At 41.9% G+C, this 25,707-nt stretch overlaps 1 protein-coding gene across 3 annotated transcripts in view; it reads right to left on the reverse strand.

Annotated features, from left to right (window-relative positions):
• LOC115026583 (frizzled-3-like) overlaps window positions 1-25,508 on the reverse strand; it is a 27,063-nt gene extending 1,555 nt beyond the window's left edge. Inside the window, exons 1-9 of one of the 3 annotated variants that reach the window (XM_029459462.1) lie at window positions 25,444-25,508; window positions 23,499-24,439; window positions 5,967-6,163; window positions 4,876-5,178; window positions 4,587-4,749; window positions 3,981-4,280; window positions 3,466-3,717; window positions 527-675; window positions 19-133 (exon numbers count right to left, since the gene is read on the reverse strand). In XM_029459462.1, coding sequence (XP_029315322.1) covers window positions 19-133; window positions 527-675; window positions 3,466-3,717; window positions 3,981-4,280; window positions 4,587-4,749; window positions 4,876-5,178; window positions 5,967-6,163; window positions 23,499-23,804 — 1,785 coding nt within the window. In that variant the 5' untranslated portion in view covers window positions 23,805-24,439; window positions 25,444-25,508. Of the gene's footprint in view, window positions 1-18; window positions 134-526; window positions 676-3,465; window positions 3,718-3,980; window positions 4,281-4,586; window positions 4,750-4,875; window positions 5,179-5,966; window positions 6,164-23,498; window positions 24,440-24,511; window positions 24,676-25,443 lie in introns of those variants that run through there. The other 2 variants (XM_029459470.1, XM_029459453.1) reach the window with 2 other exon arrangements.
• Window positions 25,509-25,707: the final 199 nt, after the last annotated feature.

Below are 25,707 nucleotides of genomic sequence, written 5' to 3' on the forward strand. Positions count from 1 at the left end.
GCTGTGTTGCAGTCCTACCTGAGTGGATGTTCCTCTGGACTTCCTAACGATGGGGGTGTTGGGTTCACGCAGCAGAGACTGGGCAAAGTCCGGCTGCTCCTGCAGCACCTGACGAGACTCATTTACCCCACTGCTGCAGAGGGAGGAGGAAGAGGGAGGAGGAAGAGGGAGGGCAGGAGTGAGAGGTTTAAAAATGTGAAACAACTGGAGAGGAAACGGCTCGACATTTGATTCCTACTGGTGACGATTACAGCCGGTTTATCTGTCTGAGGCGATAACTTCACCCGGACAATGAAGTGTAAGACACAACATTAGTATTCGATAGCATAATCACAAATGCAGTGCAGAGGTTCTTTTGCTGTAACAAAGTAAATGTCCCTGTTGTGGGACTAATAAAGGATTTCTGATTCTGAGTACATGTGCTCTCTCAAACAAAAATAACGGCCTGATAAGCATGAACACAAAACTATACAACGGAGGGGAAAATCACTAAAACAAATGAAAATCATTCAATCTTTCTTCTTACTCTTTGCGTCGGCGTCCTTGCAGGAAGCTGGCCCATTCAAAACAAGTCTTCTTGCTGCCCACCCAGAAAACAGATGGGATCCCCACCACCAACATCATCAGATATTTAATTAGGAACAAAACCATGGCTGGCCGGCTGGTCTGCGCCAACTAAAGAGAACAGAAACATGAAATATTAATTCTACAATCATCCAGTCAAGACGACAGACGGTGTTGAAGATACAGCCTGGAATGTACAAGGGAACTATTTTATTATTGCATTTAAGTATTAACGTGCAGGACAAATATTTCCTCAACAGTAACACAGTAAAGAAATATGAAATGCTTAGGATGCCACTGAAACTCCTTGCACATTAAGTGGAAGTATCCAGCAGTGTTTTCAGGCCAGTCAGTCAGTTTGAATGATGGAAGAGGGATTATAATCCTAGAAAAACTCAGCTGCTACAACAGCTGAAGGCAGTTTGGATGTAAAGCAACTGCGGTCTTGAACTTTGATGCAAGAGACAGTTTCTCCCACCAGAGGGCAGGACTTTACAGCTGCTTGTCTCGACTGAAGTAAGAACTGAACACATTTCATTTAACCAAGTTTGATTTGAGTAACATTACAATGATCAGATTAAACATTTGCACACAGGCTTCCTGGACTCATTAGATTTCTCCATAGTTTTAAACTATGCAGCAGGTGCAGAACATCTAAAAGCTTTCTTTCCCAATTCAGTTCTGACTTTGGGAATAACAGAACGCAAAAAAGGTCCTGTGAAAGGAGATTATAATGTCCATACTTTTAGTTTAAAAGGAGAAGTAGGTAGGGATTTAGGTAGTGTTGTAGTTATAGTATATTTTAATGTGAAATATAGTTCACAGCTAATCGTGATTTTTTCTTAGAAAGATAAAACTCAACTGAGGAACCAAACACACATCAACTGCTGAGGTCAAATCACAACCAGATTATTTAGCATCTAAAACATTCTTGCATCTAAAATGGCCTTTTATGTTTCTTAAGGGGTCTTCCTTTACAAAGGACCTACAAAGTGTAGTTGTTACAGACACTTTAAAAAATGTGTACAACTAACTCAAATGTTTAATTATATCCTGGTAAGGATGTTATTCAGACATCTCCTGAAGAGGAGGATTTTTAGACAGTTTAGGCATTTCTAGCTTTAGAAAGAATCGATATGTATTAATCATCTTTAGTCTGACTCGCCCAGGCTGAGATTAAATGTCTCAGGTCCTGATATAACACAATAAGTCCTGGTCCTTCAGTACATTGCACACACAAATAAAGTCACTTGAACTTGAACAATGGCCACAGAATCTTCAATTATCTAAAAACATGCAATTGTACCCTCTAGTCTACACATTCAAACATTTGCATGCAAATCCCCCCCCCCCCCAGGGTAAAGATCAAATAACATATAGCAATATTGAAATTCCAGAGCTACAATAGGACGTAAAGGGGGTCTCTCTTCGTGAGCGCTCACACACACACACAGCTAGACACATGCATGCACACATACACTAACACGTAACATAAGCACTTGCACCTGCCTCCACCCCCTCTCATAAAATCTGTCAGTCACAAATTAGCTGACACTTCTCTATTATAAAACCACTGTAAGGGCACTCAGCAGAAAGATGGAAACATAAACAAACGTTGGAAGTAAAAGTTTTGATGTCTTATGATTAAAGTGACAAACTGATTAAAGGCTTTCATTGCTTTGTGGGTATAACGTGTGTTTGTGTCTGCATTGTGCACATTTATTCAGTTATTAATTAAGAACCAGACTGTATAAAACACCATACTCCCACCACTCTTCACAACCGCTACAAAGACGTTATAGAGTACAGGCAGCAGTGCATGACTGAGCAGGCCCTGAGAGAGACACACAGACACAGAGAGCGAGACAGCGAGAGTAGAGGGGGAGACAGACTGAGAGAAAGGAGTAAGTGTGTGAGAACCGGCAGAAAGAGTGAAAGACAAAGAGACAGAGAAACAGAGATGGTAGTTTTGTGTGGAGTTGGTCCTGAGAGCTGTATTAGCTGAGCTAATGATGCATACTGCGCTGCGCTCCCTCCCCTGCACAAATACCTCCTCACTCAGCCACACACACATGTGTAACTGCCAGCTATCTCACTCACACACACACACACACACACACGCGTTTTGAAATGTATCTGATGCGTTTACTGTTTTTTTTCAGTTTAACCTCCAAATAACGTGGTTTAGATAATCTGAAGTGTTAGGTCTGTTTACACACATGCTCATGCTTTCTGGCATGATGACCTTGTCGTAGTAACGACGTCTTGTTTCCAGATCTCAGCAATTATTTGAGTGAAAAATATAGCTCAAATAAAAAAGAAATGTATAAAAATAAGAACAATTAGTCATTGGGTCATTCTTGAGTGTGTGTGCACCTCCATGGAGTGTTTTCACATCATTTAATGTAATGTGTCAATCATTCTGGTATGCTTACTACTCTCCTACACTGATAAACACACACGTTACTTTTTTAATTAATATACATTCCAGTGACTTAATGAAGAAGTAAAAAAACACTGAATCCTCCACAGTGCGTAACTGACTACTTCACCCCAGTCAACCGTGTGTGTGTGTGTGTGTGTGTGTGTGTGTGTGTGTGTGTGTGTGTGTGTGTGTGTGTGTGTGTGTGTGAGAGAGAGATACAGAGATAGATCAGGGGGAGTTTGCATGCATCAGCATGAGCTGTGATAGGAATACAGCTGGATATAAAGTTATTTACATGTGCACTGTTGTCTCTTCTGATCCTCAAGTCTCACGTTGGACCTACACCCGGCAAGCTTTCCTCCAAAAACACGTCTTCACAAGTAAAACACACCACTTTGAACCAGGGACACATCGTTTACCTTGCAAACAACATAGCAACACCACTGAAACATGTTCTCTCTTCCCTCTCTCTCTACCTTGTATGGGCAGGGGATGTGATAGCGCCTGCAGTTCTCCTCCATCCATGTTTTCTCCCAAATGCTCCGGTAGGTGTGTTCGTACAGGTAGCAGCCAATCACAGTCAACAAGGGGACCAGGTAGAGCACAGAGAACACTCCCATTCGGATCATGAACTTGACTAGTTTGGTCTGGTTCTCCTTCTCCAGGGGGATCTCCATGCGCACCCGATTCAGAGCCACAATGCCCACTAACAGGAGAGAGACCCCCACCTGCAGACAGAAAGATGATGAGAAGTTGGAATCAGTGAATGATTTACACATTTTCTTTTTTTTAAAGAGCTGGATGACTGACACGCCAAAAGACTGTCAACCATCACCAGTCCATTTACTAATGTATCCGACTCCATAATTTCAGCCAACAATACCCTCTTGTTTCCTTTCATCCACCCACCCATTAATCTGTTCACCCATCCATCCTACTCATCAACTCTTTCATCCACCCATCCACTCATTTATCTTTTGACTGTACTCACCGCCACGTTGAGGCATAGCGGTGCCAGAACAAACCACCTCAGGGCGTCTATGTCATACAGCCCTATGAAACACACTCCACTGATCCCATCTCCTTCAATTTTGTTCAGGGCCAACAGGGTGACAGTCAGGGCCCCTGGGAGGCCCCAGGCCACAGCATGGAAGAGGAGGGCTTTCTTCTCAATGGCCTCGCTGCCCCATTTAGGCACAGCGGCCAGAAACCAAGTGATTGTCAGTATGACCCACCACGCGCTGCCCGCCATGGTGAAGAAATATAGGACCATGAAGAACAGGGTGCATACCTGAGAGAGAGAGTGGGATCAATAATTTACGAGACGTCAGCTTATCATTAACTGCACAATTTCCGATCAATTCCATTCTGAAGTTAATCAATAGATCTAATAAGCATCTTGCTGGAGTTAATAAGACCTACATTTTGAGATGCCACATGTTTCAAATTGCTACTTAAACATCTGTTAAAAGTCATTATGATGTGATAATAACTGGCTAACTAAACAAATAAAGCATTGAGGAAAGTTTATAATGAAAATGGATTATGTGTGATGTTATTGAGGTGATACTGGATGGCAATGAAGTAAAACTCTCACCTTGTTGTGCGAGCCCTGTGTTATGGTGGAAGCTCTGAACTGGGAAGGGCTGACTGCGTTGCACGCCACCCTGTCTTCCAACAGGAACCCCAGAAAGAAAACCAGGGACACCATGACATAACACACAGCGTAGAAGATTATTGGCCGCTCAGGGTACCGAAACCTAATGAGGTAAAAAACAAAAGAGAAAGTCATATCACTGTTTTCCTCTCAATTCTATGCAATCGTTGGAAGTTATCATACTTAATAAGTTGATACAAGATATTGTACAACAATCAGCTATTCAAACCTGGTAACATCAATGAGAAACGTCAGGAAGGTGAACAGCGTTGCGGATAGACAGACAATGGAAACAGCTCCTGTGAAGTAGCGGATGAAGTTCAGCTCCTGCTGGTTGAAGAACATTGAGGGGCACGGCGCAGAGCAGTCCTTCTTGCCCATGAAAGTGTAACCCAGGTCTGGGTCGACCTTGAGCTCTCTGGGGCACCAGAAACCGTAGTCTCTCTGGACAGTCATGGATGACTGGTCAGTGGGGTCCGAGTCCGTTTGCAGGTCCTCTGCACGAGGATAGGGCTCGTCACAATCTGGGAACCTGGAAAAGAATAATTCTGTCAGACCGTGCGGTTTAATTTGCTTTCAATTTGGCTGAGAATCTCTATTGACATAAACGGGGCGGACAAAATATTCAAAACACCTCTCAGTGTACCCAAATACAACTCAACAGAACCAGAAACTACATCCTCCAAAAGTGAGAACAAGACAAGGAGCTGAAGTTTAGAGTTAGGTTGGCATGAGTTCAAAGATAAGCAGCAGGCACAGGAACCGTGCAGATTTGAAGTGTATGCAAAACACATAATGCAGGCTCAGTCCTGCGCAAATATACAGTTATAAAATAGAATAATATTACCAGCTGTATTAACTCTCGACAACCATCTCAGAAAATATTATCATTATCAGTTACAATGACAACAGATGTATAATAACATAACAAAGCAGCTCTAATGTTAGCAACACTATAGCATGTTAAATTAACTACTAGATGAAAAATAACATCAGCTTTGACCTTTTAAAATAATGTCCTAATATTAACAATTAGTGTGCAGCCAGACTGCTACATCTTGCACCTCTAACACACACTGGCATCACTACCTCCCCTGTCACTCACTCATACTCTTTCACACGCACACGCACACACGACATTTCATTAGCCTAAATAAGCAAACGTGCGTGGTATTTTAACCTCTCAATTTTCATGCAACGCTATAAAAAACAATACCGCTGTAACCCTAATTCTCTCAGATGCATCAACACCCTGTTTGTGATGACATGATTTATATTTTAAAGTTCTAACTTGTTATCAAATATAATACATATACACACCTGATACACTCCATGTCATCTGGCCAGGCTACTCCAAATACCTCCATGAGTTTGTGGCACTCATCCTTGGCCCGCTGGCAGAGGGACCGACATGGCATGGACACCTGGCCGTACACGGTGCACACCGGAGCGTACAGGGCACACAGGAACATCCTCAGGTCAGCACTACACGCGAGGTTTACCATGGGATGAAAAGGCTGTCGAGGAGAGAAATATCTTTAGTTTTTATTTTATGTTTGAACCTGCCACAAAGCTCTAAAGACGTGAACATCTTGCCGATGTTATATCCCAATATAAGCGAGAAGCAGCTTGACAAGGTTGTTATTAAAGCTGTCATGCGAGTAGGAAAGAAGGTTAAAGTTAACTGCTATCAGTGGCAAATATGAGAAGGCTCATATGTAACCTGAAATAGCCATCAAAGAGGATGGAGGGAGTGCCAGAAGGAGGACAAGTGTTTTCTACAGTAACTCCTCTGCTGCAACTTATACTACTCAGTATACCATCAATATTTAGAGGCTCATGAAATATGTATAGAAGCCAGAAATCATAGCACTAAACATCCCTTTGAAGTAGGGGACAGCAAAGACAGACCTCTGAAGGTTGAGCCACAGAAATGTGTCAATACACTGAACAAACTAACAGCAGGGCTATCCATACACTAAAGATTATAGATTCTGGTCCCTGTGGTGGTCCTCTCGAGGTTGAAGAGTCAGGCTCGTGACCTTCATGCTGCCGATTCAAATCCCCAGAAAATGTGAGTGAAGGAAAAGACCCCTTAACAAATACTCTTAGTGGGAAATGGGATTCAGTGTAAGCTCGTTTTATTCTATATAAAGACATAAAGGCAATGAATGGATTGGGCAGTACTGGAACACCTCTATTCTGTTGATGACGTTTAGCTTGTGGCTACTTCTGCTCATACTGACAGGTGAATTATTCATCAAATTGTTACAAAAAACATGCAGTTCCATAGAAATGAAATTAGTACTTTATTCCAAAATTGTACAGTACGGCATTTTAAAATATGAGCTTTGATTTGTGAATTTGTACACAGCATTTAAAACTGTGAGTAGATCTCAGTTCTCTTTGTGAGCCTCTATGTTTGAATAAGTACCAAGAGACTTCATTTGTTGGTGGGAAACTGCTTTGAACTTATTTAATGTCGTTTTTCTTGTGATACGAACACCCAATATATTCAACATAGCTTACTGATGTGCTCATACATCAGCAACTGGCAGCAACATGATGTACACTGCGTGCTGTTAGGGTTATGTGTGCAAAGTGACCTGCATCTATTCAGCTATTTAAAAGTTCACATCATCTGGCTGCACTAAAGCGGGGTTTTCAATGCCGCTTTTACAAGAGAAATCAGAGCAGAACCATGACCGTGAGCAATGAATGGAGACTAGAACAATGAGCAATGTGTGTTCCGGTGCGTGTATATAAAATATGTGTACATGGACACAAAACAGTGCACTTGCATTGATTGCTTGCCACAAAAGCTACAGTATATGCTCACAGACTGTATGAGTGAATTTGTGCAAATATTCATGCATCAGTGAATGTGTGTGTGTGTGTGTGTGTGTGTGTGTGTGTGTGTGTGTGTGTGTGTGTGTGTGTGTGTGTGTGCGGCATGTGCGTTTTATGCATGTCTCTGTGTGGAGCAAGGCCTTCTGAGTATGTTTTGATCGTTTTCAATTGCTGCGTTCTAGATCTGCACATCGGAGGGATGTTCCACCAGTAAATGGGTGCAGTGGTGCATGAGCTGTGTGACATAGTTTTGAGTTTTGAACAGAAACAAGTGTATGCGCACACACACATTCAACCACACATCACTCTGCTCCATTCAATAATTCAGGCATTTTATAAGCCGTGTGTGTTTTCCCCTTATGTGTGACCACGCAAGCTTCACTGTGTCGGGGCGGGAAACACATGAGCTTCGATTGTGCACTAAACTTCATTCAGTTTGCCCTGCATTTGACCCACAATGTTCTGAATACATAGTTGTGTTTGTCTGTTAAATATGAAGTGTGTGAGCATATGCCTGTTAACATGTTTCTAACAGTGTCCAGGTTTCTGTTCATCTGTGTCTTCATTTCTCACCATATCAGTTACTATATATAACAACAACAATATATATACCAACAAAGAATGTTCAGAAACCTGGATAAGGTGCTTACATGCCACCGTGTCCATCTATCAGAGTACTTTAGGATATTACAGGAAATGTTGGGAGAGTGGTGCTGCTTCCTTAACACTGAGATGCCCTAAGAGCCAACTGTACAGGACTGTGCCTGATTACAGGATTGATCAGAATCCTATTTGAACATCCTGATATAGATGAAGTCCTAAGATCTGGCTACATGTGACACTGCCTCAGTTACATCCACGTGTAGTGTGAGACTAAGTACAATTAAGAGACAACGCTTAAATCTCTTATAATGTGTCCAACTGCAAAGAGTTTTTAACATCAATTAGGATCTGAAAGTCTTCAATTGTCCTCGACAAAAACTGATTTGGGCATCATCACGCTGAAGAACGATCTCTCTGTCCTTGTCTGTCCACCTCTCTCACTCATACTTCTGGTCTGAGCCTGAGGCCACACTTAACGGAGTGGTAGTCGCTTTCTGCATGAGTGTGTCTCCCTGCCTAGCAGAATGAAACCTTTCTTCATGTCTCCTCAAACTAACTCTACAGCGAATATGTGAGCAACTCCCATTTTGTGTGTCCCCATTCTGCCCATTTCTCCCGTGCATGTGGGGTTACACATGTGTGTATGTGTGTGCGTCGTTGTCCTTGTATTCCCCGGGTATGTCCCAGTTATTGTGTTTTCCGGTGTGTGAGTGTGCAAGGCTTGTGTCAATGCCTGTGTGCAGATATCTGTGTGCAATTATTCTGACGGTCAGGGCAATTGCCCCCCATCTCCCACCACAAAGAGAATATTGATATTAAGTGGTTTAACTGTGCCACCCAACGAGAAAGGAGGGGGGAGACAATCAGCTTTCCATGGACGACGACTAGGGAGAATTGTCTGGCATTTTGTGGTCAGTTGTGATGGGAGAGAACGGAAAGGAAACCCCTGAGGGCTGCAGACTGTTACTAAAGGATGGAAAGATGTAGAAGAAGGAAATAAGGATGGGGAGAAGAGGATACAAGATAAGAGGACATCTAGTGCACATAGCTTTCTGCAATAGATCATGCTTGTTTATCTCTTTCCTTCCTTCAATGTGTAGTGGACTGAATCCACATAGGAGAGAAATGGCTTGGAAGCACAATTGTATCTCAATAAATATAAAACCAAGTAGATCCACAGTACTCCTACAAAGTAAAGCTACAGTATACCAGCACATAGCTTTTATGTATCGCCAAATGGAGCTTCTTTATTTTTATTGTTGTGTGTTTTACTGGAATACAAGCGATTAATGAGAAAGCTGCAGTTCATTTGAACTTGGGTTGCAGAAATCCTACAAATTTACAAGGTACTGCAGCTAATTAATTCTGCTGAGAAATATGTAAGCAAAGCATCATGCCAATTGGCAACTATATTTAGGAGAACCATTTCAGAGGAACATAAGTGCCCTTATTAGAACATGAGTGCTATTGATTCAACTGCTGTGTAGGGAAAAATGATGATCACAAAGGGTATAATGGGGGGGATGTTGCCCTCCATTATATCAAGTCATTCTCTTAGAATCAAACATATTTAATAACTACTAGCTAATTATTTGCAATTCTTTATTTAGAAAAAGAAACACACTGTATTTAGCTAAAAACAAATTGCTCAACAATAATGGTCACCTCTGTTGTATCTCCAGCTGCAGTCAACAACAAAAACATTTCCATTTGACACCTACGAATAGATATCCTGCAAATATCCACTAATATATGTCACTCCTACGCTATACAACAAAGAAATATGGTAGGTAACAATGCTTGATGAAAATCAAAAGGCAAAATCAAATAGACGATGCATTTGTGTATGCGACTTGGACAGGCAATTGTGAACACTCGGAATAAGAAGCAGGGTGGGTTTTTTGACAAAGAGGAAAATGAGGAAAAAGCCCCTGACTGGTCCACCTCTTGTTCAATAGAGGGATTAAGTTTCTTGCTCTTTACTCTCTCTCTCTCCAAAGAAACCCAGGGGGAGGGAGAGAGGAAGAAATAGAAGGAGGAAAAAGCTTTAAGTAAAAAAAACCAACAAAGAAGAACGTAAAGAAAGAAAGAGACCTATGATTAACAGTCACGTAATGCAAGCAGTTAGCTTTTTCTTTTACGGAAACAAAATAACTGCTGTAAGGTTAATAGCAAAAAGAAAGCAGTACATACAACATTAAAACGTACAGGATGTGTTGCACATGAAAACCTTTTCTGTGTGAGTAAAGCGTCCCGTTCACTGGGTGTATTGGAGATTAAAACATATATATGGTGACAATACAACAGCGCACTGTTGCAGATTACATAAACAATCCAGTTCTGCCCAAAATGTTATCAACATTGGCCAAACCACAAAATACATTGATGGCAGTGCCAACACCCAACAACAGTCTAATAGCTCCAAGTATCAAGTATTATTGCCATTTTACTCTCCCTCCCTCTTCCTCTTCGCCTCCCCCCTCTCTCTTTGAGGTAAGAAGAGGGTGGAGTTGCATAGATTTGGATTCAGATCCAAAACAAGAAAACTAGTGGTTGCATAGGCCATTCTTATTCTTATAAGCTGTTGTAGGGCATGTTTTGTGCCCAGGTTTATTTAGTTTTACACCTTTGTTCAGTTATCCTACTTATTAAGATACTGGCTTTGTGTTTCATCATGTTTGTACGTATTGAAATAAAGTTCCTAAAAACATTAATTACAAAACAGGAAAACGTACACGGGTCTTTGAGCCGTTGTAATATCTTTGAGTAGTCTGTACATCCACTGGGGGGGTTTAGAAAGTGCATGCGTGTGTGGTTTTGTGCTTAGAACGCTTGTAGTAAATCCAGTTAGCCAACTCTGCAGAAACTCATACACAGACATTTCCAAGTGTATGAAGAGGAGAAGGAGGGAGGGAGGGAGGGATGTAGGAGAAAAGGAGAGAAGCTGGAGTGGCATGGAGCAAAGAGCGGTGGTTTCTCGGTGGATTAGGGAGTCAAATGGATTGGAAGGAGTGTTTAGAGTGTGAGAACCTGAGACGGACACACACATACTTCCTGAAACTGTCACCAGCTTTGTGTTGTGGTCAGATCAAGGTGACAGGCTGCTGGGTCTAAGCCTCCAAAGAAACAGCTCCTGAACTGGCAGCAATGCCTGCTTCAAACTCAGTGTTGTGCTATTCAACATGGGGGAGATATAAAATGCGCAGTCTCTTATCTGGTTCTGGATTTCCACATGTAATAATGTTGTGTTTTGCCTCATCTTATCAGTGGGTTTAACTTTTCTTTATCTTGTTGTGTTTATGATGTTAAGGGCTCTTTAGAGGATGCATGTACACCGCTTTAAACCCCAATGAAAACTATATTAAAAAGTAAAGGGTTTTTAAAAGTCTGGTAAAAAACTGGTGGCATGTGCATGTTTTGCTATTAAGTGTTTGTATGGAACATTTACGTGTACTGAGTCTAGTCAATCAAGTAATCTTAATCCCTCGAACCTGCACATTAAAAGGGACTTTTAATGCAATGTACCATTTCTTGCACCTCTTTCTGACAGATGAGTGTAATATCAGGCCAAAGTCCATCTGGACACGTCACCCTCACGCGCTCTCTAGCTCTTTTTCTTCCTCTCGTGCCATCTCTATCTCACACCGTAACTCACTCTCGAAGCAGTCGGTCGGGCCCTGCAGCACAAATGCTGTCAGACCACATCAGCTATAACATCCCTGCAGCATTCCCTGTCCACTAGCTATTACAACTAAACCCTCTATTTATCTTTGTCTTATGCAGAAACTATAATATTCCTGTTTGCTTCCACCTCTCTACTGCAACTCAATCATTTTCCTCCTCGCACTCAAACTATACATACATTAGAGCCAATTATGCTCTCTCTCTCTCTCTCTCTCTCTCTCTCTCTAGCCTAAGAAAAGTGCATCGTTTCATTTCACAATCACGTAGCAATTACATGATCCCTCCATCTCCATGCACCAGCTCACCTCCTACTTTCAATGTTATTCTCTAAGTGCAGCATTGTTTTCTTGCTGCTGCCTCTCTCTTCTCCACCTTTAATCTCGCTCAGTAATGCGCACATGATAAATGTGTTCCTAGACAATTTCACACCACAAGATGAACACACACTCTCTGGATATGTGGCTGCCTCTTCACTCCTCTCACAGGCTCGTGAGAGAGACAGGCGTTGGCCATGAATAGATGAACTGAACAGACCGCGATGCTCTCCTCCCTAATCTCTGAAAAGACAGCTAAGAAAGGGGCACCCTTCTCTCACACTCTCTCTCTCTTTCATTCATTTGTTCGTTTATCCGTGTCCATCCGTCGTTCAGTCGGGAGGAATGAACAAAGCCGTTAATGGCATTCCCCTTCACGTTCACTTCCCCTCCTCCTCTCCTCCTATCTTCTTTCTCCTGTATTCACCTCTTATTTTCCTTGCCTCCCATTTACTCCTGGCAATTACGCTGACATGCACTTGTCCTCCTTCTCCACTTTCTCTTCCATCATCAGCATTCATAGACTTCCCCCTACTTTTCATTTCATGTTTGAGAGACACTACAGTATTTAGCAACACCAACAACATGCTCTGTCTCTCCTTTGTTCTGTTCTTCATGTGCACCTTTTCTCAACTGTCCTCATCCCTTGGGTTCATTTCAGTTACCCAACTTCTATTTTATCAAGCTCCTTTATTTTTATAATGTATTTATAGTTCAACCTATCAACATGAATGTTTACCGTTATCCCTTTCATGTTTTGTTTCCCAAAATTCTCAATTCTGTCTTCAGACTTGTTGCTTTAGCCGTCATCTCTTTTGTCAGTTTTCCTCCCGTTTTTCTTTCCTTCTGCTGTAAATCACATCAATTATAACCTTATTTCTCCTTATTTAGCATTATTGTTATTTTGTGGCATTATTGTCTTTGCAATTTCTTTCTTTCTTGAACATACAAACAGCCATGATTGGTTGTATTTATAGCCTAACAAGAGTCAGCTCAGTTGTTCACCACGAGATTAGAGTCTATATTAAGAAATGTTTAGGCCTGGTAAAATGTTTACAATCCCAATCAGATAAAATACACACTGCTTCTCTAAACTATTGAACCTCATTAACAACTAAATCGCCGTTATCACCTCCTTTATGTCTTCAATCTATCCAATGATTTTGGTGAATAGTTTTAGCTTGGTTCCATGTGGGAAATGTCAAATGAAATGCTTCTAGCAACCACTTGTGCAGCTTCTGTACTAGCTGAAAATGACATTGGATTCGTCACTTGCTGACTAGAACACATGTCAGGTTGAATGCATGAAGACAAAGATGGCAACTCTTGGGCTAGGCTAGTTCTAGAGAAAGAACAAGTAGTGCGTTTCTTCCAATCAGGTGTACAAAATGATAATGTTATTATATAAGTTAAGAAGAGAACTATCAATCCTCTTCGACACAGTTTGAAATGACATCTTTCTCTAGTTAAATCATGTCTGCATTTGTCAGACAACAATGAACAAAGCAAAAATTGTGGGTTGAATTTTCAAGGCTGCTGTATGTCACTGCTCCACGTTAACAACAATGGAAGCCTGTCTTTTCATTGGTGTGGGTGGAGACATAATATCCTGCAACTACGCCATGTCTGTCTACGATTACACGGCTTTGACTGCAAATATCACAAATGTTTTTGCATACTTTCCATTTCTCTTCTTATCTTCCAAGACAAATAGCACTTGAGAGCAATGTGTATTTTTTAAAACAATGACTTAGTTACTAGTACGAGTCTCATATGTCCTCTAGTTTTTCTTTTAGTCCTTTCCCTCCTCCTCCGCCTCTCCTTGGTTTAGTCCAGATCATGCACTTATCATCCAATTTCCCTTTCCTCTCCTCCCCTGCCGTCTGCCTCCCTCCATTCCTCCCCTTCCTTCTCTGCCTATTTAACTACCATGGCAACAGGTGATGCGGTGGCTCTCACAGGACCCCGTCTCATTGAGGATAACAGGGCAAAGCACATGCGTGTGCGCAGACAGACACGCACGCACGCACGTGCACGCACACGCACACACACACAGTCTTTGTGGTAGGACTTCTTTAATGGGTGAAACCATCCAAAGGTATAGCAAACAAGCTCGCACAATGAGCGACAGAGAGAGTGTGAAAGTGAGAGTAAAAGAAACTGAGAGGCGTGGGAGAGAGGGTCAAATTAAATGATAGAGATGTAGATGGGGAGCCAAGAGTGACAATGGCGCTGAATCAGATTGCACCCACACACGTCCTCACACCATCCAAGCCGCCTGTGCATATCCATCTGCTTACCACTTACATATACGCTCCGTTATATTTAGAAAAGACGAAAACTTGCTATTTCCAGCATTCGAGGAATCGAAACATTTATATTTTTCAAACTGATAGATTTGGAGACGCCATTAGATGTGACTTTATCAATACATTCTTTAAAACACATTGGTTCATGTTTAGTTTGTCCTTCATTCACATATTCATTCAAATGATAAAGTCACAAGTTCCCTGGTAAATATCCTTCCAGCCTCTAAATCCAAACAGTTTTGCAATTGTATATTTTGACAATTCTTGGCCACGTCCTCCATTAATATGCAGTCTGTTTAGTGCATAGAGCCCTCCTGGGTGTATAACATTAAACCATCACAAGGACCGATGGGTTTATTCAACCGATTTGATCTGTTAATTAAATTAATAATGTTATTATTATTAATAATACATACATCATTAGTGGATACATCAATGTTTAACAGACAGTCCGTAGAGTAGTGTGCAGATTCAATTTAAAATGTGCATCACTGATAGATTCTGGATGTGGGCGAGGAAGAGGAGGGTGACCTGGACTAATTGAGTGAGTGAGTGGGATGCTGGGTTTTGGAGGGCTAGATAGGAAATGGATGTGCACACCCAGAAGTGCACCACATGCAGCAACTCAGAGCCTCGTAACCAGGGCACTTTTCCACTTTACCAAACTTTGCCGAAATTGTGCAACCGTGCACGTAAAGCAGAATACAATGACTTGCAGACCATGGAGGGTTTCAGTTGTTGTCAGAGACATTATATTCTAAAACACAACATGTCCGCAACGAAGTCAAACTATTCTCTGTTGCCACTGATTTTAAATGTTTAAAGATCCATGTGACTACACGCATTTGTATGGAAGCTATTTTTAGAGAGTTGAGAGTTGCATGCGTCTCGATAAGTGCACAATTAGTAGCACTAGCGCTCCTAATGCTGACGCTGGTCCTGACATGCAGTATGCTGAAAATGTTAGAGCTGCCTTGTGTTGAGTGGATTTGCGTGAGAAGGGGATCAATGATGTGTGTGTATGTGTGTGTGTGTGTGTGTGTGTGTGTGTGTGTGTGTGTGTGTATTTGTGTGTATGTTAGTGTTAAGTTGGGCTTAACAGTGAGGGTTAAACATCTCTCACCAGGCTTACATACACACAGACACAGTTCCCAGGCTGGGTCATGGGTTTAGATTAAGACCATAAGACATGGATAACCTATATTTATGTGTTTTATCAGAACTGCAGAGCTCCACAACAATAGAACAAACGTATAGTCCGTACTATACTACAGTATACGTCACACAGGCGTAGCGAGGAGTGCATGGAGGGATAAAGGGCAGCACAGGTTAGATGTGACAGACATCTGGAAGGACTGGAAAGAGTCAACAACAAATAGACTCAAGGAGGGAGAAAGATGGACCTCCACTGTCATCAATAGATTATTGACATCAGGACTGAGGTGGGTGCATGAATGGACACTTGATTTAGACCAAAGCGCTTGACAAACTCCATGCTATACTTCAGTGCTGAAATGATCAGTCGTTTAGGTGATTAGACAATATACAGAAAATATGTCAACAATGATATAACAATAATTCCTTGTGTTGCATGTCATACATCTTTTGTGTCCGAATTCGGCTTTGGACTGTTGGTCAAACACAACAAGGAATATAAAGATGTCACCTTGGGCAGGAGGGAAGAGTGATGGGCATTTTTCATTATTGTTTGACATTTTCTAGTTTTACCAAATAACCTATTAACTGGGGAAATAATGGACAGCTTATTAAATTAAAATAATTGTTAGTTGCAGTATTAAAGATGACAAAACAAGCTGCTGAAGAAGGAAACGGTATAGGATGCAGGTTTTTTGTGGCTTTTGCTTTTGGCTTGCCATAGTTACATCTGAAGCATGCTGTTGATGCATACCAATGTATATTGTCCCAGCACAAGGATGTTATTGGGTCGGGCCGTCACCACTGCTTCATATGTTCATGGAAACCCGTGGAATTATATTTACAGTGGGCGACAGAGCAGTATTTGAGCAATGAAAAATCTCTCCAATCTTTCTTAAAAAGCTTTCTTTACTTGGCATTGTGAGGCGGGATCAGCAGTAGTGGCAGCTATGCTGACGGGAACATTCTGCCAAAAAAACAGCACCAGGCAGTGCCTCTGTTCTGTGCATAAATAAATGATTGCTTCATTTGGGCTGGCAGCTTCAATAGACTGTTGGAATAAGCAGGATAATCAAGAGTTCAACTGAAATAAACAGGAACTTCTAAACTGAATGAGGACCTGTCTGTCTCTGCCTCTGAGTGAATGGGGTAATCAGCCTCTTCAGATGCACAGAACACACACACACAAACACAACCATGCAATCACACACTCACAAAAACACACCTCTATAAAAGCTCATTCGCTCTTTCGAGTTCACACACACACACACACACACACACACACACACACACACACACACACAAAGAAAAAAAAACCACAACAGACCATGCTTAAGCACCACAAGCTCCGAACTCTGCAGATTTGGCACACACAAACTCCCTCTGTTGGGGCGACCTGGTGGCCTCAGGGTGGCCCTACTTGAACAGAGCAGTCTTATTTTGAAGGACAGGACCCCATACTGAGAGAAACACAAACACCGGAGACAGTAGGGTCTAAAGACTTTACACAACCTGTCACTCTGTCAGTATTTCCCCGTGCTTAGTCTCTGATATTCTGTTCCGTTTTGTTTCCTGTCCCATTTTCTTCTTTGTCACTTCCTCCCTCCTGTTCTCTTTGTGACTCCCACAGATTAATCTATCTACCTCAGCAATTTCTAAAAGCCCGTTAGTATAATTAACATATAAAATGAGCTCAAATCTTTCCATATAGAAAAACAAGCACAGAAAATGGGTATTTTGATGCCATTGTTGGCAAATATATTGCTAATAGTAAAAACTACTTTGATCAGTACTCCTTTCGGGAGTAGGTGGAGTTATAAAACAAGGGTGGTCTTGTGGGGTTAGAAAAACTCTCAAGAGTCTTTTCACAGTGATAAAGTATGCAACTTGTTGTTTACTTAACGTTGACTTGGGGACCACACAGGCAACATGACTGCAGTGACACGTCTTAATATTACCACAACCAAATATGAGAAAATAAATATTATATTGATATTAATATATAATCTTAGAAGGCAGTTTTAAGAGGCCCAAATGGCATCATTAAAGAGAAATATCAGCAGACAAATCACAAGTGTGAAGCTGCCTGCAATCGTGTAACAATTCATACTGTTATAAGGCATTAAGGTTCAGAACCTCACCAAAAACCTGATCAATGGGGATTGATCAGCTCGTTCCACCATGTTGGAGCCAGAATAGCAAACAGGCAGGTTTTACATGAGGAATATCTGGGTCCCATTCGCAGAAAGGGAACTGCGAGCCGATTGGCCGATGCAGAGCGAAGTGAGCGAGCTGGGACGTATGTTTAACCATGGCCTGGATGTAGGAAGGACCTGATCCATTCACAGCACGGTAGGCCAGCACCAGAGTCTTGAAGCAGATTGGGGCAGCCACTGGTAACCAGTTAAGGGAGCGGAGGAGCGGTGTAGTGTGGGAGAACTTGGTAAGGTAAAAGACTAGTCGAGCTGCTGCATTCTGGATGAGCTATAGAGGTCGGATAGCACATGTAGGTAGAGCAGCCAGGAGGGAGTTGCAGTAGTCAAGGTGTGAGATGACAAGAGCCTGGACCAGAACCTGTGTTGCCTTCTGGGTCGGTACAAGAATCCTGCTGAATGAAGGGAGAATGCCTGACTGTGTTTACATGCACTTAAGTATTGCGGTTACTGCCAGCTTCCTGCAGTTACTTTATTTCTTAAATGTATGTAAAAGAACAAACCTGGTTTCATTACTTCAGGTAAAGAGTAAGAGAAATGAGAAACAGCTTTCTGTTGGATACGCCTTGTTTCTTGGCCATGCATGTTTTATTCTTGGCCTGAGGTTCAGTGGCAAGAAAACATTATTACGTGTAGCGGTGTATCCTTGTTAATTAAATAAGTCTAAGTAAGATGGTTTCCATAGCTGAATAGTAGCCCGTAAGTTTCAGACTCATTCATACACAAAGTAAAATCTGCAAGACCTGTTATTAGAGAGCAAACTCTCTCACTGTCTGAATGCTGCATTAGCTAAAGAAAGAAAGAAGAAATGTGTTGGCTGCAGGGTCTTATCTCATTACTACACTTAGACTGTCAGCATGTTTCAAAAACGTGGGATTCAGTTGGAAAGAAATGTGATTTCCCATCAGCTGTATGCAAAGGTGGGTTTCATAGTCATTAGGTTCTAACAGTGCATGCACATTCTCTAACAAATCCCTTGCCTAAACTTGATTTCTCCCAATAACCAGGTCCTGCAGCATGTTAATGTACTGACTGACTGACAGATCTAGATCCTTTTATTCAGGGCTAGGGTTGCTGTCTATTTGCTTTATAAACAGTGTGCTCTATTGTAGCCCAAATGAGCCTTTCTCCAAGTGACCGTTAGACCAGGGGCTCTCTAATCTCTTTCACTCACAGGATACAAATGACAAAAGATTGTGCTGGAATTTTACGGACCAACTCAATGAGGTATATTGTCAGCACAGAATAGGCTACCCTTCTGCTGCAGAGTTGTACTAACCATTACAAACCAGTCTCAATAATTAACATAGAGTTGAAATTGACTATAATTAATTTACCCGCCTTCAGTCAGGAAGAATTATTTATAACAGATCGTTAATGGCTGAGAATGCCCTCTATCACACCTAAAGTGCACGAACATAAAGCTCCAGTGCAGAAAGCACAACATATACCCAGTAACAAGGGGAAACTCCCTGACCAAGCAGACATCTGGGCTCCGGAGGCCTCAGGCACGACATGATGCGTGCTTATTTATTTATATATTTAACAAAGGACAATAATGAGCATGATGAGCTGTTCTCCGTTTCTGTACTGTCTTGAGTTTTGTTTGAAGGTACACATAAAAACATGTCCCCCTTTTCTGCAATCTTTCTTTGTCTGTAACTGCACCAGTACCTCACTACACAAGCAATCAGGAATGTTTTCAAATTAATTTGCATCATTAACATATTATATATCAAGTGTGTTTCTTCGTGCTGACATACAGTGTCTTTGGAAGCATCAGGCTGATAATATAAATATAAACTTTCAATATGCAATGTTAGGGGAAGGGGGGGGGCTTTAGAAAATAATGTTTACTTATATAACTCAAACATTATGTTTAAGCAATATGACCAGTTCTTGTCTCTTAGCGCAGACACCCAATGATGTCACGTCTAAATCTCTGTGTCTAACGCACAGAAAGCTCAAATTATGTCACAACCTACACCACATCCTCTGGGAACCATAACATGAAGTGGCAGATGGACATTATAGGCCATATTCCTACGTTACATGCAGGCACAAACGTGCTCTCTCTCACACACACTCACACACACACACACACACACACACACACACACACACACACACACACACACACACACACACACACACACACACACACACAGCTGAAGAAATAATTTCTCAAGACATACAATCTCCCCTTCTAATTTCATCTCCTTTCTCTTTCCCCTCTTACGTTTCAGTCTCTCTCACCCTCTTCCCTCAGGTTTAATTGACTATTGTGGCAGATGGGGTGACGGTTGGTCTGCGGGAATCAATGACTTCATTGTGGGACTAAGACACAGATTAGCAGCTAGTTAGCACTAGTGAGAGATGACAGCTGGCATCACTACCTCCCCTGTCACTCACTCATACGCTCTCTCTCTCTCACACACACACACACACACACACACACACACACACACACACACACACACACACACACACACACACACACACACACACACACACACACACACACACACACACACACACACACACACACACACACACACACTAGTGTACAGTTAACCCCTAGCTAGGCTCAGCAATTACACACCAGAAAAATACTGCTCTGTACCTTGAGCCTGTCACTCAAACACTGAATACATGAGGCCTAGTATGTTAATCGTGCACACACACTGTGGGATAATCCATTTTTGGCTTAGACATTTAAAAAGGAAGAAGGAGAAAAGGCAGTATTTTAAATGTCAGCCAAACCTGGGGACTCACCGAGGGTGACTATGCAAAATAGAGCTCGGTGAAAAAATTGTTTTAATCCAGGGTTTAAATACGTCTCAAATTATGACTTGAAGACATCTCACAACAAGGAATAAAAGTAACATGAACGCTCACTAGTATTTGCCAGAAAGACATGAAAGCTTTGCCACTGAGGTAAACCAAACATTCATCATGCGATATATGACCCAAAGCTGCGACTACAACAGCTGCTGACAATGGCTCTAGTTTCGTTAAGGCATCTGAAATCGACTCGCTGATTTGGCAGCAGTTGTTTATCGTCATCGACCAAAATGCTTCATCATGAATGTTAAAAAAAAAACAGTCACTTGTTTTCTCTTCACAGCTATTTGCATTTCACCTAAACAGCTTCTGTTAAAACTAAAAACTTAGTTTCATAAGGTTGAATTTGCTGACAAAGAACATCCAGATGTTAGCCCAGATGTGCTGCTGTACAGCTGCTCTGGACCACAGCTCCTGTTTTGTGAAAGTTCAACTGATACAGCTATAACAATAAAAGACGCAAGACTTTCACCAGCTCAGTGGGGGATTTTCTTAAAAAGGAAAAGCAGTTGTCAAGGCTGTACGATATACAAAAGATTCATCAATATAATGAATTTCCAACCTCATATAATTTCCCAATGACAAATCCTATAAATCTTAAAATATTACATCACTTAGTTGCGGTTGTCAAAAGTACCACATTTAACAATGTTATTTCAAGCAGTCTCAAATTGAACTTGCATTCTCATACCTGCACACACATGTAAAGATCTGTCAACACACACGCAAATTGGTAATAAGCAACAACTGTCCCATGAGAGATATCATTACATTTCCTCCAGGACTCCCACCAGGACTACCATGCCTGGTCAAAGCAGACCAGAGCAGGGAAACTAAAAAGGCTCATGTTGCTACTCCACCATCTTCAGAAAGCTGTCTCTTCCATGACTGGTGGGACTGACGGTGTCAGTTACTTGGCTCCTTCATCTGGGTCAAATCAAGTTCAAGAACAGATGCTTCTTACCATCCCTGACACAGCGTGTTTTGACATGACACCGGGGAATTGACTTGATTTGAACATTTGCACGATCCTTAATGTGCCGAGTGAATCCTTTGAGTCAAAGTGTCATCATCCATTCAAAAACACACACACACACAAAGCAAATTCAAAGTGCATGGCTGTCAGTGCGAAATAAAGCTGCTTGTTCATCGTGACATGATATTTTGACACGGGAAATGACTACACATCAAACTAAAATAAAGAAAATCCCCTAAGATTAAACAAACAACATACTCAGCCAACATTAGCCTTGTCCAAATGCATCTGCTTTTCAACAGGGGTAATTTAATATGCCAACTACGAACAGCTGGAGGCGGATTTAATTCAACTCACTGTATTTGCTATCCTTCCCTGTTTTCTTAAGTATAAACCACAGTTTATACACGATAGCCAAAACATGGGTGAAACTATGCCAATCAGCAAGTGTGGGACTGACGGACGTCTGGATGAACGAACAGACACAAAAACATGACACTTTTACCGCGTGGAGATTAAAACAAGTTTCAGCACTCAAACAGGCCGGGCCTTGTCTACAAAGATCTTATCTTTGTGGGGATTTCTTTTTGTTTGGAAAGAAATATTTGTATTTTATCGTTAGGAAATTACTAGGTAGTCCTACAGTAGTTAAGTGCTATAAAACTAACACACCCCAACATGTCCTAATCCCAAATACAGTGCCATTTATAGCCTTTGTTACTAACAAATGCTTGCTGCAAACAGGTGATTACGGTCTAGTTATTGAGCAACACCTTGCTCTGCGCTGTATCTCCCTCTCCGGGGTGTAACAAAGGAGAAGGAAAGAGTGGTAACATGATATAGATGGATGGTGTGTGTCTACTATTGCACTCAACCAGGGTGTAACATAACCCCATTTCCCCTTTTTTCCCTTAAAACTAATGCCCTTAAACCAAAAAATATTTATCTGGAAGTATCAATCACATAACCACCTAATGGCTTTCGGTTTTAAAATGTTTCCCACTGCTGCCGCTCAGATCGCACAGGTCCGTCTGTCAGCTACCTGTTAACATTCAAGAAAGGTCACGAGTGCCCGAGTGAGTACATGCACGTTCATCTATGTGTACCGGGAACAGTAACATGTCGTGAGAGGATAGAGCTGTAACATGAGGAGCATAGATCGACTATCACCTTCAACTGTTTCACTTCTCTTGTTAACTCTTTGATATTCCATGCCTGTGTGAAAGCCACTTCACTCCACGTGTGGCTCCGTGTATCCAATTTGTTCCACAGATTATTTGGGTCTTGCGAGCCATTTCTCTCTCTCGGTGTAAAACAAGGCTTCTCCATTGTTTCTGTGCAAAGCATCTCTATGTACTCGGAGGATAAAGGATATTGATGATTTGCTAGTTGATAGATTTTTGTAGTGGATGTAAAAAGATCTCAGTCTATGAATTGATAAAACTATCAAGTACAGAAAACCACACATTTGCTTAATTTATTTAGGCTATGCAAATATGTGTGTAACATATTTAGACCTCAGCCAACAATATTTGTTGTGTCAGGAATTTTCCTCTACATACATAATCATGTATGAGCCTTTAGTCTCTTATACTGTATGTGAAGTCCTTTTGTCCTTAGCAGGAGCGTGACACTACAATGTGAAACTGCAGACTGTCGCTTTGTAGTCCTTTACAATTTTCTGCACCTTGTCACCGAGACAAAGCCGTGTGCACTTGTTGTAGGTGGCTTACCTAATGTTTGATTCCATGATAATGTTTCACTATACAATCCAACGCTTTACAATGTACATTTTTTTAAACAATATGTAATTCCACCTCTCTCAGCTATCCAATGTCCCCATGTGCAGAGACACAGACACACACAAAGCATGCAAGGACTGAATGACACACAAAACAACCCACCTCCATGGCTAGTGCAGCCGTTTGCTGGTCGTAGTGATTCAGTAGATTGGGCATAAAGGTGGTGTTGTAAGGCAGATCCTGGCACATTCTCAGTTTGATGGGCTCACAGCTAAACTCGCTGTGGCTGTCCATGGACTCCATATGGATGGACAGAGCGGGTGTAACCAGGGAGAAGAGGAGTAGGAAGATAGGGATGAGGAGAACAGAGAAACTGACAGGAACATGTTGTCTGCAGTAGATTGTTTTTGAAAGCCAGTCTTTCATACATCCTCTTTCCCCAGGTGCTTGCATCTTAATGTTGGACATTTCTCCACAGTGGCTCAGTCTGATGAATGTATCATCACCCAGACACACAGGAATTGTATTTAAAGCTTCTTAACATTAGAAGCAATTAAGTCCATTTTTAGTGTCAGTAGCGGAGGTAAAAGCAAGAAATCCTCAAGCCGTGTACACGCTGCATATGTACCCTGAACTGCACATGTGGAGTCCCAATTCATTTGTAGGCCATGAGAGGAGCTGCTCTTTGTGTCAGTCTTTGAATTCACCATTCATTGTAGTATTTGCTTTTCTTGCTTCGTCTCAGAATGTGCTTTCAAATGCACCGTCTGTATTGTTCCTCATTTAAAAAACAAACATTATATGGCTTCTCTCGACCTGGTCATCCCCTGGTCAAAGACAGATTCCCCCTGCTCCATCCTCAAACTGAAAGCATGTCGCCGTGATAATAAATCCACCATCAGTCGTCTGCTGGAGGTCTTCTCTGGGCTGCGGTACGTCTCTTTCTTCCCCTCTCACTCCATCTACAGTGATGTTTCAAAGAAAGATCTGAAGTTGAGCCCACAACATGTTAACATCCTCCAAATGATGTCAACAGATTTCTCTGGAAGGCAAAAAAAAATCCTGTCTTTCACATTCACTGGAGCGGAACCATCAAGCAGGTCCTGCAGGTTTAAACATACAAAGAAGACATGGTCAAACAAGCAGAGTGGGCTTAGAGTGAAGTTGTACTGTACCTGGTATTGTCTCTGATCAGCCACACCCTTCATACAAGTCAGGATTAAAACACGTGATCACATGTACACCAAATTAGTGGTAGGTTTCTGAAAGACCACGATGCAATGTCAAATTATAATCGTCTATGAACGTTGAGTCAGCTGCTTCATGTTGCAGACTACTGGAAACACGTTCAAAGCAAAGCACGACAACTAGTGCAGGTTTCCACGCCGTTAACGTGCACGTTACACCTGCGGATGATCAGACACTCCCCCACTCTCATGTTTGTGTGAGGTTGGCCGGGCAACAGTAGCGCTTCCCTGCGATGTTTCACACTCTGCGACTCGGGGGGTCTTTATGGTTGACAACACAGTAAACTTTATAAAAAAAAATAAAAGAAAGAAAGAAAAGAGCAAATGAGGTTGTCCGTTTATTGAGTTTTAATTGACACCTGCGTCAAACTGTTCTCAGACGACCGTTACAAGAGCGAACGTGCGTAAAATCCACGCGTCACGGATAGCTAGCTCGGGTTAAATTGATCACGTTAAATTGTACTAAACACCTCTGTGACGTGCGGTGCACGTTACAGGTCACAGCCCTCAACGTTAGCGGTCTTTTGAGGAGAACCTGGCTAGTTTTTAGAAAGCACAAACCTTTAAAATGTCAAGGTTCATTGAGGCATCCTCGCGGTGTTGAGCCAAGACTCGCAACACGGTGACACACACACGCACACGAGAGCTTATCAATCTTAGGAGCCGTGTGTGTGTGTGTGTGTGTGTGCGCGTGTGTGTGTCACCGCAGTGTCTTCAGCTTCAGACCAACAGCGCGCTGTTTTGCACACATAATTCCTTATTAAAAAGCATTATAGTCGAAGTCGGTCTGGTTTGCCGAGAATAATTATTGAAATGAAGCGCATAGTTCCTGTCTAACGTTACATTTATAAATGCTTTACCTTGTGTGCAGAATAACGAGCGGCTCCTCCTCGGCTCCACCGGCTCCCTTCACTGCAGTACTTCGCTGCTCCGCTGTTTGCAGCTGGTTGCCTGCAGCGTGCAGCAGACACGTCGTGCCCGCGGATTCATCGTGCCCGCGCAGAGACAAAAATTGGCCCCACTGGACATTGCATGCTGCAGATTGTATACATGTTGAACACTTACAGATAGACTAGACATAGTGAGGTAGTGGTTGGAGAACAACTGTGTATTTCATTTGCCAT

Source organism: Cottoperca gobio, chromosome 3, assembly GCF_900634415.1.
Source record: "Cottoperca gobio chromosome 3, fCotGob3.1, whole genome shotgun sequence".
NCBI classification, from domain to species: domain Eukaryota; kingdom Metazoa; phylum Chordata; class Actinopteri; order Perciformes; family Bovichtidae; genus Cottoperca; species Cottoperca gobio.